This window comes from Dermacentor andersoni, chromosome 6 (assembly GCF_023375885.2).
Source record: "Dermacentor andersoni chromosome 6, qqDerAnde1_hic_scaffold, whole genome shotgun sequence".
Lineage (NCBI taxonomy): Eukaryota > Metazoa > Arthropoda > Arachnida > Ixodida > Ixodidae > Dermacentor > Dermacentor andersoni.
This window is the reverse complement of record NC_092819.1, coordinates 69325148-69341821: the sequence shown is the minus strand read 5'-3', so window position 1 is coordinate 69341821 and position 16674 is coordinate 69325148. Positions and strand designations below refer to the sequence as shown.

Below are 16674 nucleotides of genomic sequence, written 5' to 3'. Positions count from 1 at the left end.
ACATCTCTCTTGCTTCGGTGCGAAGCAAAAAGAAAAAAAAAACACGCAGAGATTCGTTTTTGTTCTATTATTCTTCTAAACATCAATTCGCCAATTCAAGCAACAGATCGCACAGATAACAGATGTTCTCTTGAATAATTCTCGAAGTGACGTGTCACCACGACCAACGTCACACTGCGGACACCAGTACGTAGGCGCAGGCACACGAGTACGTCATCCTCCAGCTTGGAGCGCGGCGGCCGCGAGGAGAAAGAAAAAGGGCGTTCGGTTTGAATTTTCAGATCTTTCCGCGGTGCGTAGCGATGTAATACTTTGCAGACACGATCGTTATCTCGCAGTGTATGCTCTGCGCTTGTTAGCTCAAAATTACCAGACCTGGTGAGGGGCCCTTTAACCACATGGAAATTGCTCCACATGTGCATGGTTTTCAGAGGGTACTTCCTATTTTCCAAAGTGATTTCGAGCTACTTTGCCTTCACCCAAGAAGCACGACTCATACAGGGTTTCCGACTATGCGTGTGAAAGCTATGTCGTCTTTTGTGATAAGCTTGTGTGATAATCCATGTTGACTTTTGTGATAAGGTTGTGATAAGTTTTTTGAAACACTCCGATTTGCTAATGTTGTCTGCCCATTGTGTTCACTAAATTGGAAATGCTAACTGGAACGAATTCTTTCTTGCATGCATTGAATTTTAAGTAAAAGAATAAGAAAATGGTCAATCTTCTTCATATTCTAGTCCTAATACAATATATTTCTCATTTAACGCCCGCTGCGCGCTCAATTTTAATTTATCAGGGTGACTCAATGAGCTACCTCTTGATTTAATACAGTAAAGGGCTAACAATGAGCAAGCGAACAAGCCCTAAGTTAAATCACCAATTCCTTGTTCGTCACTAGAACGCTGTCTCTTAGTGAGGTTTCAGCAGCTTGTATAAATTTGGCGCATACGATATTCAATATCCAAACCTATTTACAAATCAGCTCTCGTCATCGTAGCGTTTACATATTTGCCCATCTTTGCAATGTCCACTCAATTCATTATCCTGTGAGAGTTGTATTGGATGTGTGACACACGACACTTGCGACGTATACAAGAAGCGCCCGTGCTTGGCTGAGTTTGTGTATGTTCGTCCATCTTAGCTGCACAGCGCAAAAATAAACGTGGACACACAGGGTTTGCTGTGACCTGATGCAGCACTGTCTCTTTTAAAGAACAAAAATGACTTTTTTAAACTACCTTTGGTTCTACCTCTACCTAGAAAAAAAATGAGAACCGGAAACTTAGAAAGTCCAAAGCATTGGTGTTTCTTGTGTTTTTGGTCGTTATGCAGGTAATATAAAGATGTCGAGTGCATAATCTTACACAGGTTTGACTGGTCTGTAGGGCCATGGAAGATTAGCAGTACTGCAGAGAAAATTTTTGTAAATAGAGGCACAGATCAAAAGCGGTATTCCTTAAATCTGTCTTACATATCTGCTTGTACGGGCATCATTGATTAAAGGGAAAATATACCGCATGTGAGAATTTAAGAATGTTTAAATATCGTCACTTTGAAATCTCAATAATTCAACATATACTTTTACCGAAGAAATATGAGGCAGATGAGCACGTGGTACTCAGTGAACTTAAATAGTTATTTAACGGGCTATCATCGGTATGCATATGTAACAAACGCACTGAATAGTATTTGTGGCTTCGTGCTTAATATCATGCATAAGTGGAGAATTTTTTTAATGATAGATAACCTCTCCACAACTGCAATACTTGTAGCTTAATATCATACCTTGCTGCACATGTCAGTGCTGTTACAAACGATAAGTGCAGGGGTGTTTAGTTGTGCCATGTTTCCGTTTCAACCATACAGTGAAACTAATCATATTAGATTATTTCACAGATATTCTTGTTCAAAAGAGCACTTGCCGTTGCCCGGAGACGTCCATTAATGATATTTTCAGTATGATAGGGAAACATTTGCTCTTAGAAACACTTCCGTACAAATACAGCCCCGGTGCGTTTTACCTGGTGCGTTTATTCTGCGATACTTGGTGCGTTTTATTCTGCGATGTTGAGTGTCAGGTGCTTTCCGATACGTTGCGGTGACTATAGAGAGGCAGAAAAGGAAACCTACAGCTCTCTGGCCACCGATCACACAGCGTTTCTCACGCGGTATGTGCGGGAATTCTGCAGTTCATGTTTAGACAACTATTTGCGCGAATGGTAACCACTGTTTTATTTCGGACTCGCTACTCTTGCTTCGTAGGAATAGTATGCGTATGCATAATTACTATTTCTTTCAGATCCCACACCACTGGAAGGGATGGTCCATTTTACGGATTTCGAAAATTGTGTCGTGGTGAGCGCCGAATACTACACAACAGACCGTAAGTCCATTATTCGGGTGGCGGAATAGAAGCCGTTTCCCTGTGGGGATATATGCCAAAGTAGTTGCATAGGCAGTGCATCGAGTGCACAAGGAAGTACGACATTTAAACCTATCCCAATTCATTAGTGTAAAAAGAGGGGTCTGTTCTCTTTGCCGGAAAGTGATGCTCAAGCCATCTTATAATCGTAACGTTCAAACCAATTTCAACGCTGAGCGCCGAATGCTGCAGTCGGCTTGGTATGCAAATTGTATCGTAGTCGCATTTACTGAGACATTCAAAAAGTGAAAATAAAGTCACGTCACAATATAAGGCAATAAACAAAGTGCAAAAGTAGGCTAAAAATGGCGCATTATACAAATGAAGCTTCAAAAAAGTTTAAAATTGCGCACAGTAGCGGTTGTGTAATAAGCACCTATAGCAAACTTCCTCAGCTAACAATATGCTGTAGTGAAAACAGCGCAAGGATTTGCGAAGACGCACCAAACCTTTTCTTGCGTGAGCAAGGGGGGGGGGGGGGGGGGCAACTAATTTATGCAGTTCATGAATTTGCGGGCAGACCGGGACGATGGTGGAATGGAACCCAGAAAAGCTCCACGTCACTAGAAAACAAGGGGTTTCAGCACTTAGCAGTCATGGAAAAAGCTGCAATTCCGTATCATTTCTTGCAGAAATCGAGATGCTGGAAGAATGAGGCATATCATTACTTTTGATTCATGTGAAGCTTTATTGATCAGACAGATCACCATTATTGCGTTAGTGACGCATCTGTTAACCTCAGGGAGTGCAAGAATAAGTCGCTCGAAAAGTTGATCACACAAGCTCTCTACCTCTCATAAAGAGACTGGTGAGTTTTCAGTTTACCGCAGCAACGTTTTTTGTAGTTGCTCTCAAGAGACCTCTGTTGAACGGATGCAAAATATGTTATCACCTGGGTTGGTGGAGATGTGGCCTTCCCCGTTTGCACCGACGACGTAGACGTTTATAAGCCGTTTGACATCTTCACGGAAAGTGAATGGTGTTGCAGACTTTTACTGCACCTCACATTACCTTGGCAGCAAAGTTCGGACGTTATCATAGTCGTCTTCTAAAGCTTTTTGTATGATAGAATGAAGCATGAACTTATGGTCATGCAGGGAGCTCTTCATGTCACTTCAATGAAATGGAGTCACTATCTTCTACCGCCATGGTGAACCACCGTGTCACGCACCGCGCATGGTCGCATGGAGGCGGCGCCACCAATCCTTAGCAGAAAAATATGCATCTTTTGAGCAATGACGCTGGCAGATGACACGAGCGCTTGCCATTGCCTTTTATTGGTGTTGCTTCAGACACAGCATGGCCTAGTATATGTGCTTCCATCGCTCGACCATGAACCGTTTGAAGCGTCAAGTATGTTTTACTACGGCAACGTTTTTTGTCGAGGTCTCCAACTATGGAGCCGGGAAACTAGACCAGGATTGCTTGAAAAGAGTCTACACCGGACATCACGTATGTATCATGCCATATACACGTAGCCATCTATACTACCGCTAGAGATGTGCTGGTCACCGGCTGTTTGCCCTAAGAAATTACGCAACAAAGCAACAAACACTACTCGAAAGCAATCAATCTAAGCCGTCAAACCTACATTCCTTGATAAACCGAGCTCATTTGTTATTTGGCTCCTTCACCATTGTGGCACATGGCCTGTCTCCGCTTTCACGCAACACCGAGTTGCGGGGCGTGTTGGCCACCCAACATAAACTAGGTATTTTAGGCGCACATGTTGTCCAACCCTACACACGTTCGCGGCGTCCAAAAGTTTAACTGCTGTGACCAGTAGACAGGTTCCTACACGCGTTTGTCGCCGAAGTCTGCTGTGCTTGTCTTGTCTAGATGTGCCGAAATGCACTCATGTGACACGGCTAAAATACCATTAGAAGCCCTCTAATTGCAAGCATATCTTTTACTGTTCTCTATATTCGTATGGCACACCGCGGCTGCTGTTTCTGAGGGAAACTATGAGCAAATCGTCCTAAATACTTTACACTACTACTTAAATATGTTCTGCGCGTGAGCTGGTAATGAACTGTTTCCCCTGCACTTCGATACCAAAATACGTTCGTTTCTAATTGAGCGCCAGTTGAAGTACAGAGGAAGGTAAACACTGCTCTTCCACGAACATGGGGCTAGTGGGACATGTGGTGCTACACAATGTCATTGTTGGAAGCAGAAGATCTAGAAGGCGGATTTGCGGACAAAATTTACAGTGCATATACGTTAGAGATTGACTGACTGCACTAAAATCCTTCTATTCTTGTAATTATATTTAGTCAGCTAATATAAAAACTTGGGAGGTATATTAGGAGCAGTCAGCAATAGGGCATACCTTCCAAAAGATACATACACTTTGCGCCTAAAATATCACGCGATCTCCACCATTATGGTATCCAAGCAACGCAATTACTCGTTTTGCGTGGCTACGTCTGATCTACCATAAACACTGACATGCCTAACATAACCAAACCTAGAGCGCTATAGCGCAAAGCTATTCCAAACTTTTCTATTACAATTCTGCATTTATCCTTCCGCGATTGGTCAAAAACTTTTTGGTCCGCCCCCCCCCCCCCCCTCGCCAGTCTGTCATGCGACGTCACGAATATCGCGATAGCTCCCCATCTCAAATGACATGCACACACTGATTATGCATGTTTGGGCCGAACAAAAGGAAAATAGTTATTTCTGATGAAACAACTTTTCGCCATTAGCCCTCGGCTATTGGTCAAAAATTTTCGGGCTTGACCCACTTTACATGCCTGTCGCGCGACGTCACAAAAACGCGAAAACTCACCGCGTCGAAGTGACGTGTACGCGTTAAAGATGCATTAATATGCTAAACAAAACTGAACTTTCTTTCTGAATAGCCGCAGGCTGCCACGTTCCAAAACGAATAAAAGACAGCCGCCGTCACTCACTCAGGCATTGGCTACTCGCAGCTGCCGGAGAGCTTGCGTTTATTTGCTTACAATAAACCTTTTTGCCTGGCAGTGTAACGTTTTTGAGCACTTTCGGCACATTTATGACCTCGCTGAGGATCTGTTTAAGCGGCGTTCTTAATCTTGCGTTGCATGCTGCCGCGATATGCGACCAGCCACTGCAAACTAAGTGAGGGAAAGCGGACCAATCGCAGACGCCGACACCACCCTTTTCATCCGGTTATCTATTTTGAGTGCGCAGTCTCGGCCCCATCGAAACCCTCTCCACTGGAGCTTGCTTCTCGCCTCCTGGCCGCCAATTAGATAAGACAAGCCGCTGAGTGTAGGCAAGGTCATTCGTTCTGAAAGCAAACAAAAGACACCACCTGTAAACGAGGAGAGCGTCTGACTGGTTTGTTCAGACAACCCTGGGGGTCACCGCCCGATGCTTGCGTCGTCGGTTACGGCAATCTGGCGTCAGGAGACTGGAATGAAAACATATTGGAATAGTTTTACGTTATAGGGTCCCAAGCCTTCTTCTCCACCTGGGTCTTGCGCTTCGGTTGTCCTGGTACGGTCACAACACATCGTAGGTAGCAGTTTAATCCCCCCAATATACTTGTCCCACTCATCTTCTCTGCACACATCACTGCCGAAACACGGCTTACCATCTTATGCCCAACTGCATGGTCGACTGGTTACATAGCTAACTGCTGACTGCCTTTGCGGCCCGCCTTGAACACGAACACTTTGTTCACCAGTGATCCATGGTAATGTTCGGTCTGCGAGCGGTCAATCGCAATGAACTAGGCTGCACGGTCAGGGGCGTAGCAAGAGGCGGGGGGCTTATTTGATGCCAAAGCTCCATAGACTTTTCTAAAGTCGTACATCGGACAATACAACGAAACAAGCCAAATCAATACACTATCAGACAAGTTGGCAAAGCACGCAGCGAGGTCCGATGAGACGAAGCGTTGTGATAGTTCATATTTGTCATCATGTCATAGAAAATAATATCAACATCTTTTTCACCTGCGCCAAAGCATCCATGTCAATACACTAAAAGCCAGCAAAGATAACTGCGTTCTTATTTGTTTTTTTTCTATTTTGAATTTCATTCGCGAGGACACATTGTGCCTCTCTTATTTTTTTGTTCTCGCTACCCGCGGGCTACCAGAGCCAGCCAGAGATCATAAGTTTTTCACGTGTTGCCCTGACAACCGCGCGGCGCACTGCAGTGAGCATTCGTTTTTTTCTTGCCGAACAGATTTTGGCCTCGGAGAGTTCTGGACGCTTTCTGGCTAGCAGACGAGAAAAAGAAGCAATGGTCGCTCGCCGTCACCATTGTAGGGACACGACAGATTGCGACTGGTTCGCTTGAGACCATCACCGTTGTTTCGATGTTATCGCAACGTCTACGGAAAGTCTTATCTCGCCAGTGTATAATAACGAGCAGCATTTATACAGTTCTATGTGCACCATGCGTCTCACGTTTTCTTGGATATTCCTTAGGTAGCTACATTAGGTGCTCCAAGTAGGCATTCGATTATGGCCAAGATGCTTTCCTTTGCGTTGCTTCGTTTCGGTGCCCCCCCCCCCACACACACACACAGACAAAGACATTGTTGCGGCGCAGCGAATTGTCGCATGCTGAAAGTGCGATTTTGGTACTACTTTTCGGAAAAGTAATGGGCCATGGGACTCTCCACTCGCCGGATACTCTGACTATATTATTGCGATAGCAATTAGGTGGACACTCAAGGCGCATACCTGTCGTCGCCGTCATGTTCCGTATGAAGTCCAAGGGCGATAACATCGTCAGCGCGCGCCGCATGCTGTATGTGCGAGTGAAAGTGTAGGGAGGGGGGGGGGGGGGGGAGCCGGTGATGGTGGGTCAGACTTGTGTGCGCCACGGAGAAAAGCCGGAAAGAAGCGCGCCGCCTCCCGTCGCTCGCGATGCTTCGGGGGAGTGGAGGGAGGGGTGGTGCAGGCCTTGGGATTCTGTGATCTATGAATCTGTGATTGCGCAACAAGTTTATTTGCTTTTTTTTTACGCAATATACAGGGTGTTTTAGCTAACTTTAGCCAGAGTTTAAAAATGTGCCGATGCACTCTAAGACGACACGACAAAATGCATGTTGCTAACTTTGTATACATTGTGCAACTATTTTTGTATTTAGTTTAATTAGATAATTAGTCAAGTATAATTGACCAACTTCTTAAGCAATGAAGCTAGGAAAAACTTCAGTTAGAAAGTTTCAGAGCGGTTTGCGAAACGTCCGAGTAAACAGTTTCTGTCTTTCGATCTATTAAGTATTAGTGTTTTTCAGCTCACTGCGTATTCCCGCGAAATACAAAAACACAACGTGACATGCTCACTTGTGTGTCGCGATTGCACTGCTCCCAAGCTATCCGCGCACAAGCAGCCATAGGTGCACTAGCTGCCCCTTAAAAGGCGACAGAGCAGCGACGCAAGCGTTGGCTGTTCAATTTAAGCTAGCAACCGTTATCTCCGGCGCTGTGTAAAGCGACTGACGGACGTGGTAGGTGGTAATTCCAGACAGCGATAAACAGACTATCGTGCATCGGCTGCTAAAGCGCGAGCGATTTCATGATGCCTTCTACCAACGAGAAAAAAGCAAACATGAGCCCTGCCCTAGTAGCTGCAGGCAGACCGAGACGGCAGGCTGCAAGAATATTTCGAAGCTGGCACCCGGGTACGCGACTGAGGCCCATGACGATATTCAACACCTACGAGTCACTGAAGCAAACCGGCAGCTTCACAAGAAAGAGGCAGAGAGTTTCAGTCATAAATAACAAGGTTTGCTCCAACGTTTTGTCTTTCATGGCGGCTAATCCACACGCAAGCACGAGCAGCGTGAGCGAACAGCTCGGTGTGTCCAACTCAACTGCCTGGATGATTTTGAAAACAGCTGGACTGCACCCTTATCACCTGCAGTTGCATCAATTCCTGGAGTCAAAGGATCTTCAAAAGTGACTCGACTTTGCGAATTGGATTTTGATTCAGGAGGAGCAGGATTCCGACTTTCTCACCAAGGTATCCGGACTGACGAGATGAACTTTTCCTGGAATTGCCAAGTAAATATCCACAGCGCCCACTATACAAGTGAGCAAAATCCCCCTGGCTAGGAAGATCCCGCCACCAATATCAGTGGTCTTTTACCATTTGGTGCGGAATATATGAGAGCACAGTGATTGGCCCAGTGTATTTCACAACACTCTGACCTGCAAGAGGTAGGTCAGTTCCTCAAAGGGCAGGTTGAAGACTTCTGCTGCAACATGCCACTAGCCCAGCTTGACGCAATGTGGCATCAGCACGATGAGGCTCCTGCTGAGCTGCAGTCAAGCACGAGCAAGCATTGATATTACCTTCCCAGGGCAATGGATAGGGAGAAACGGGCCTGTGCTGTGGCCGGCAATGTCACCCGACCTCAACCCTTTTGACTTTTTCTTCTGGGGCTATATTAAGGATCACGCATACACGACGGAAACGACGACTCCGGAAGCCTTACAGGAAAAGATAATTGAAGTCTGGCACAGCATTTCACCGATGGTGCTCAAGGCAGCGACAGCAAGCGTTCTCAGAATGTCCCAGTGTTGTATCGCTGCAGAAGGTGACCTCTTCCAGCGCTTGCTGTTAAAACGCATGAGAAGTAAACGTAAATTCAGTGAAAGACTGCGTCTGGTCATTAATGATACTCTTATTCCACCATTTTCAGCCTTCTCAAAACTGAGTTATTTTATTTAGGGATGTTCAATTTGCTCACAGCTATCGCGAAATAACGGACCTGTTGCTTCCGGCAGCACAAGCGACAACCGCTGCATCTGCTTATCGCTATAACGAACTTTCGCGAGGGGAGCACATCGCTGGCATAAACGGCACAGCCGACGCCTACGTGGTTGCCCTGTCACCTTTTAAGTGGTAGCGCGCCTATGGTTGTTTGTGCGCGGAACGTTGAGGAGCAGGGCCCTCACGACGCGCAAGCGGGCATTTCACTAGTTTTGTAGTTCGCGGGCATCATCAGTAAGCTCAAATACAGCAGCATCTAATATATATATATATATATAAAGACCGAAACGGTTTATTCGGACGTTTTGCAAACCGCTCTGCAATTTCCTAAATGGAATTTTTTTTATAACTTCGTTGCATCAGAAGTTGGTTTATTAATATTGACTAAACATCTAATTAAGCAAAATAAATAATATAGCGTGACACACTACGTACAAAAGTGAGCAACATGCCCTTGGTCGCATAGTCTTAGAGTGCGTCGGCATATTTTTAAACTCTGACTAAAACTAGCTGAAACACCCTGTATAAAGATACGTAGATTTAATGGTTACTTATAAATATATTTAAACATCTTGTTGCGAGGTTTTGTGGATACATGCAGTGAACTTTGTTTCCAGAGGCACTTCTCTTGCTTTTTATCAATCTTTATCTTCCCATTTGTGTATTCCATTGTACTTCAAATTTCTAATTCATATTTTGCAGACCTGCTACTTTTTATATGTGATTCCTGTTGCGACTACGAATTCGGTGCAACTACAATGTGCAACCGGTGACAGCTTCTCCTGCGCATTACATTGGAACGAAGGACCGCGTCACTTAGATTTTTCCCTGGCCGTTGCATACATACGGAAATGTAAACAAGGCTTTCGAATGACAAAGTATCATTAACATATTTGTCCTCAACTTGTTCATTTCACGTCCTTTACATTTATCATATCAGCGGCATACACTGCTTTGCTGGTTTCTCACTGATATAGTTCTAAAGTTCGTGTGATATTTTCTTTCTTAATAAATAGACAAACAACATGAAAGCATTGATATCAGTTATATTTGGCACAATCTTTAGGACATAAGAATACATGCTTTTATCAAAAAATACATATTTTACTTGTATTGACAGTGCGTAGCGTTGAAGAATTTGTTTGCAGCATCTTTGGCAATGTATGTGTAGTTATTGTTCATGTATTTGATCCCTAGACAAATTCTGTGAGGAGGCCAAGCTCCAACGTGAGCCCGCCCCCCCCCCCTCCACTCCCTACCCAGCGAAATTGCTGGCTACGCCACTGTGCACGGTGGTTAAATTCGTTTTCTGTAACTGTGAGGAACCGTTACAGATATGGTTAAACAAAGAAAGCCGAGGAAGTTGACCAAACATTTCGTATGTTCATTATTCCGCATGTGTGACAGGTAATATAAGGCACGAAAAGTGCTAGAGAAGAGATTACTCTAGCGTACCGTACGCGATCAGCATGTATAAGTGCTCACTGGTACAATGCTTATAAAAATGTAATTGAGTTCACACAGGGGCGCTTCCATGTTTATAATTGTGACTTCTTATTTTCTTGAAGGTTCTTGCTGGAGAGCAGAAGTATTTAGGATGTACAAGATGCACTAGATTTGGCCGTATACATAGAGAGGAAAACTTTATATTGATAATTGATTCCCAAATCGTAACGTAGGTCACGACCCGATGAAACAGGAACCACAAAAAGCAAAGATGCAGGCATGTAGCAACATATTGTAGTTGCGATGCAAAAGGCGAGCGCATGGACAAAGTCAGTCAAATCGTCCATGCAACTCCTGCAGTGCAGTCACTGAGCCAGCAGGATAGCCAGCGCTTTGAGCGAGTGTGAGCTGCTTGAACTGTTCCTGCGCTGTGTCGCTTGACTGCCAGCTTACACTTGACAATACCTGCTGAGCTGTTGAATAAGACCCTTTACATAATAAACAAAAAGCTAATTGAAAGGGATATCACTATGCAAATATAGTTAACGGGGATGTTATTTTCAGACTGTAAAACGCAATAACATAAGCAGAAGAAACGTCAACTGACACTTATGTGTGCCTTATGACCCTCTAAAGTTCACTGTATTGCTTTCAAAGACAGTTCATTCTATTACGTTATTTTGTTTAACAACGTTCTGTTAGGCTCTTTTCATGAAAAAGCTGCAGCGCCGTGAAGGCGTTATTGCAGGCAGGGATACAGTAAGTATACAAAAACATCAAACCTATTCGCATATACAATAACACGTTTCCTAGCAGGAAATAAAGCCATAATCGCGGACTAATAAGCAACACTATTGGTAATTGGACAGAAATTTTAGGGACAGTCCTGAAGAATTTCGACCCGCCCTGGTTACTTAGTGTCTATGGTATTGGGCTGCTAAGCACGAGGTCGCGGGATTGAATTTTGGCCATGGCGGCCGCATTTCGATGAGGACGAAATGCGAAAGCCCCATGTACTTAGATTTAGGTGCATGTTAAAGGACCCCAGGTGGTATAAATTTCCAGAGTACCCACTACGGCGTGCCTCATAGTCAGGTCTTGGTATTGCAATGTACAAACCCATAATTTAATTTATTTCCTAAAGAATTTAGGCTGACGATGTAGCCGTCACTGGGATGTACCAGATAAAATTTAAATGTGATAAGATCATATCGCGCCCCACGTAGCCGTGTGCTGTAGGCGCGAGGGAAAGCGTGAGAGTGTGAAGGTGTGAGCTGAGAAGGATGGTGGTTTGACGCGCGCAGTCTTTGCGTTCGTTCACTGTATGGGGGCAAAGGGAGACGAGAGGGATTTTAGTGTGCAGTCAGGGGGCGGCGGGGAAGAAAAGCAGACAGGTGGGCGCGCTAACCCGGAAGCAAATTTACAATTGCTAGTAAGTACAGCGGGGCGCTGTACTTACTACTAATGGGCTGGGGTGCGTTTGGCAGGCATTCTCAGATCATGAACAGCAGGTTGTCATTATCCCTGAAGAGCAAAGTGTATAACAGCTGTGCCTTACCAGTATTCACACACGAGGCAGAGACTTGGAGGTTTACGAAAAGGTTTCTACTTAAATTGAGGACGACGCAACGAGCTATGGAAAGAATAATGATAGGTGTAACGTTAAGGGATAAGAAGAGAGCAGATTGGGTGAGGAAACAAACGCGTTAAGTACATCTTAGTTCAAATGAAGAAAAAGAAATGGTGCATGGGCAGGGCATGTAATGAAGAGGGTAGATAACCGGTGGTCATGAAGCGTTACAGACTGGATCCCAAGTGAATGGAATCGTAGCATGGGGCGGCGGAAAGTTAGGTGGACGGATGAGATTAAGAAGTTCGCAGGGCCACAATTAGCACAGGACCGGGGGAGTTGGAAAACTATGGGAGATGCCTTTGCCCTGCAGTGGGCGTAGCCAGGCTGATGAAGTTATTGATGACAGCGGGGTGTGGCAATTGCGGAGGCGCCGGGCCTATGTGCGCATGCGCAAGAGCGCGTGCGAAAGAGAAAATGTGGGACTTTTGCTCCTTGAATATGGGACTCTGTCTAGACACTACGGAGAGGTTTCTCAGTGCCTGTCGAATACGTTTCTCCCTAGGCATTGAGGAGTGGGGTCAAGTTTGTTTACGCTCGCACGCTGGCCGCTGGCGGGGTGAAACAGGTGAAGCAGCGGGAATTTTAGCCCCCCTAGCAGCGGGCACTCTCTCGCCATTTGGCGGCCGCTGTGTCGCACAGACTGTCTCGCACCTACGGCGCTTGTGGTAAGTCAGTCGTGCCGGATCATAGTTCTCTCGCGTCGTAAGGCAATGTACCTTGAAAATAACGTCACAGATGTTTCCGTCGGAGCAGTAGGGACCGTAGGAGAGGCTGGGCCGCAAATATTAAAAATATGGAAGCCTTAGCAACTGCGTTTGAATGCGAATGGCTGAAAGGCCACGGGTGACGCTCTAGGCCCCTGAAAAAACTACGAGTATACGTCGCGATGCGCTAACAACATTTACGCTAGCCTAACGTAACGTTACCCTAACCTCACGTTAACCTAACAAAACATGGCCGAGACGCAAAAGACAATATTCCTCACGGCGTAACCCCTGTGAGAGTATGCCGCGCCGTCCTACCACCTTTTACGCTAACCTAACCTACCCTAACTTAACCTAAACCTAAGCTAACCAAACCTAAAGTGGGCGAGACGCAAAGCCAATCATTCTCATGGCGTGACATCAAGCAGTGGCGTTCAACCGCGGTTCCTGAGGCGCTGTACGTTTACTTCAGTCAACGGGGACAACTCGAAAATCCTCCTGAAAAGTCACGGACTGCAGCATACGAAAAGCCTGCCAATAACGAAGTTAGTGCATCAGGAGAGCAGGCCCGGCTTCTACTACGGCCCCTACTGCTCACCCAGTAAACATCAGTGATGTTTTTTTTTTTTTGAAGGCAGAGCGCCGTAATGGACAAGAAAAGTTTATTCCGGCAAGACTAACTCCGCACCTGCGCCGCAGGCGCGAGAAAGTCTGTCCGACGTAGCTCTAGACACAGCGATCACCAAATGGGGCGTCCGTTCCCCCTGCTTCAACGCGCCGGCAGCCAGCGTTGGAGCGTAGACCAACTCGACTCTACTCCGCAATGGCGGCACGCTTAGGGGACAAATGCATACAACACGAGCAAAGGAACTTCTCCGTAGTGCCTAGGCAAAGTCAGGTATTCAAGGAGCGAAAGCACCCAGATTTTCTCTCTCGCACCCGCTCTTAGTCGTGCCTGCGCGGAAACGTCTGGCGCCTCGGGAAGTGCCTCGGGAACTGCCACGCGCCACTGTACTTACTAGCAATAGAAAAAGTGCAGCCCGGCATGACTGCGTGCGGTGACATGCCGAATGTTAAATCAGTTTGTGTTTGGAACAAATGCTCAGCAATTCATGTGTTTATCTCCTTGTGCTGAACGTAAGAAGTCGGGTAATCTCATTGTTTTCTAGACGCTTTGATGCTAGAGGCGGAATGAAACGTACGCTCGACGCGGTTGCCGCTAAACCTAACATCAGCGATCTTATGGTGAAATTCCGGGCTCGTCGAGTGAGATCGTCTCATGGCTGCCTCTGAGCACGTAACATCTTGCTTGTTAATTTATTCAATGAGCGAATCTATACTGCAATATATACGACCGATGAAACCACTCATGTTACTTCATATAGTTTCTAACAATATAATATTGCATATGAATGCTTCGACTTTTGGTCGGAACTGCGTCCTTTCTTTAAGACGCAGGCCTTAAGTGGCTCGTACGCCCGATGACCATTCATCCGGTCCAATGGTACAAAAACTACCATCATCAGGAATGGACGATAGCCCCCTAAGCAAGCAAAAAATACAGTGACTCATCCCTCTTCTAAAGCAGAGGCTGCAAGCGCTCAGCAAATTCAAGCGTACAGTGCATACATGCATGGAACGTATAGAAATGCGGCGTCAAGGCGAGTTGTAAAAAAAAAAAAAAACACGTGACCTTCTCAATGGCTCAAACCCCATTAAGCAATGGCTCATACCCACCTAAGGCTGAGGCCACAAGCGCGCAGCAAAATGAACATGAATATCTTGAGAGGGCAGCGCAATATGACGAAGACAGAAGGCAGGTGCACAAAGGACAGCGCTGTTCCTGCCTTCTGTCTTCGTTATATTGCGCTGCCCCTTCAAGATGTTCAACCTGTACCAACGCGCCCGAATGTCGATCCTTCAACAAAATGATCATGCATTCACTGAAATCACCCATACAGCACACAGAACAGTATACTTTTCACTCCTCTTCTGAGACGATGCAACGTAATGTACGAAGAGAAAGGTCGTTGGCGCTAGTCTGACCCCGCTATACGAGCACGCGAAGCAGCAGCTAAGTGTCGAAAACGAGGCGAAAAAGCCAAACTGCGAAAGCGCTCGTCCTGTCATCTTCTCTGTCTTTGTTCCTGCTATCTTGCGCTAGTCTTTTGAATAATGATGACGCACCGACTAGCCCAGCTTTCTGCCTTGAATGCGAAAGCAGCAATGTGACGATGCGAAACGGGGCATTACCAAGTGTGCAGCAAGGTTTTCGCCTTAACGTCTTACAGAGGTGTAACAAACGGCCGAATTTTTTATTTATTTCATCCTTCCATGGCGATGGACGAGAACCAGTCATTGAAGGAGCTTGTATTATAGTCACGAAACTTTGATCTATCGTTGAGGATAAATGGTAACAAGTGCGAATAGGATGAAAAATGACCATAGCATGTCCACGGGACCAATTACAACATATAAACTTATATGTTGTCAAACTGCACTATACACGTATGCTCTACAGCAAATTATAAGCGCTTTCTATGGCCATGATAGTGTCCTCGCATAAATGTAGGCTTATCAGACTCCATAACCCAACGACTGCGCAACAAGTGACGAAAGGAAAAAGAATAGCTTTAGAGGAAGCATGGTGGTCGTACGAATTGAATCAAAGGTATGCATATCTAATTGTAGGAACTGTATAATGCACACATGAGCAGACTATGTAATGCGTTGAGCATATAAGAGGTTGCGTGTTATAGTTGCAGTATTGTTGCACAGAAAAGCGACTCGAGGACGAGTTGATCTGGGTAACTTGAAGTATATAGCATGGAGTCACGTAGTGGAAAATGAAGCTACTTTAAGTACTATAGGAAAGCTGATCGTATTGAAGCTGGCAAAAATAGACTCACGGAAATAATTATGTTTACCACTATTCTTAAAGGCTGCGAAGAATCCGTCTTGTTATGAGTACACAAACGGATATAGAGTGCGCCCACAGAAGAATAGGAAATTAAGTGGCGACATTAAATAACTACCAACACCGCCACTGTAATTATTTCCTGCACAGCTGTTTTCTTCTGTTTCTCTTTAAAGAGTGCATACTCTGGACCCGGAGAGAATTCAAGGACAATGTGCCGCAAGACTGCATCGACCACTTTGTGGACACATGCGGAGTGATCGTTCCTGAGCACAGCCGGGACTTGTGCCCCGATGGAGAGGGTGACTACTAGCTTCAGCATAGCAGCCTCGTCATTTGAGCATGTGTCGGAATGACGAGTGAAAAAGCAACAACATAAAGAAATGGGCGCCTTTTTCCATTGCCACAGAATCACGAGAGATTGAGCTCAAATGTATTTCCTGCTCTTCACTCGTGCTAATAAAAAACTGTGAGAGCCCTCCATGAAACGCATCATGACTCTACACCTCAGTTATTTCCCCACAAATCTTACTACTAATATTAGCTGTCGTAATGTTTGACCACTTTTATTGTTATCAATTTTGGCCGACTGTCTGGCAATATTTTGATTAGTCCTTCGTCGGCAGAGCTGCTAGCCCGGCTGACCTTTAGATGTTACATAGCAACATCGGTATTTCTTCATACGAGATTCAACGGTTCTATTAATTGAGTTGTTATCTTCAGCACGCATTCATTTAGTGCAGCATACGGTGCAGCAAAGCCAATCAAAGCGGTGTTGACGATACCTTGACGCACGAAGAAATTTTCTTTAGGGGTAGGTGAA

At 45.4% G+C, this 16674-nt stretch overlaps 1 protein-coding gene across 1 annotated transcript in view; it reads left to right on the top strand.

Moving 5' to 3' along the window:
* The window catches only part of LOC126522171 (uncharacterized), a 60668-nt gene extending 44334 nt beyond the window's left edge, over positions 1–16334 (top strand). The window contains exons 4-5 of the mRNA XM_050170913.2: positions 2300–2383; positions 16028–16334. Coding sequence (XP_050026870.2) covers positions 2300–2383; positions 16028–16164 — 221 coding nt within the window. The 3' untranslated portion in view covers positions 16165–16334. The remainder of the gene's footprint in view (positions 1–2299; positions 2384–16027) is intronic.
* Positions 16335–16674: the final 340 nt, after the last annotated feature.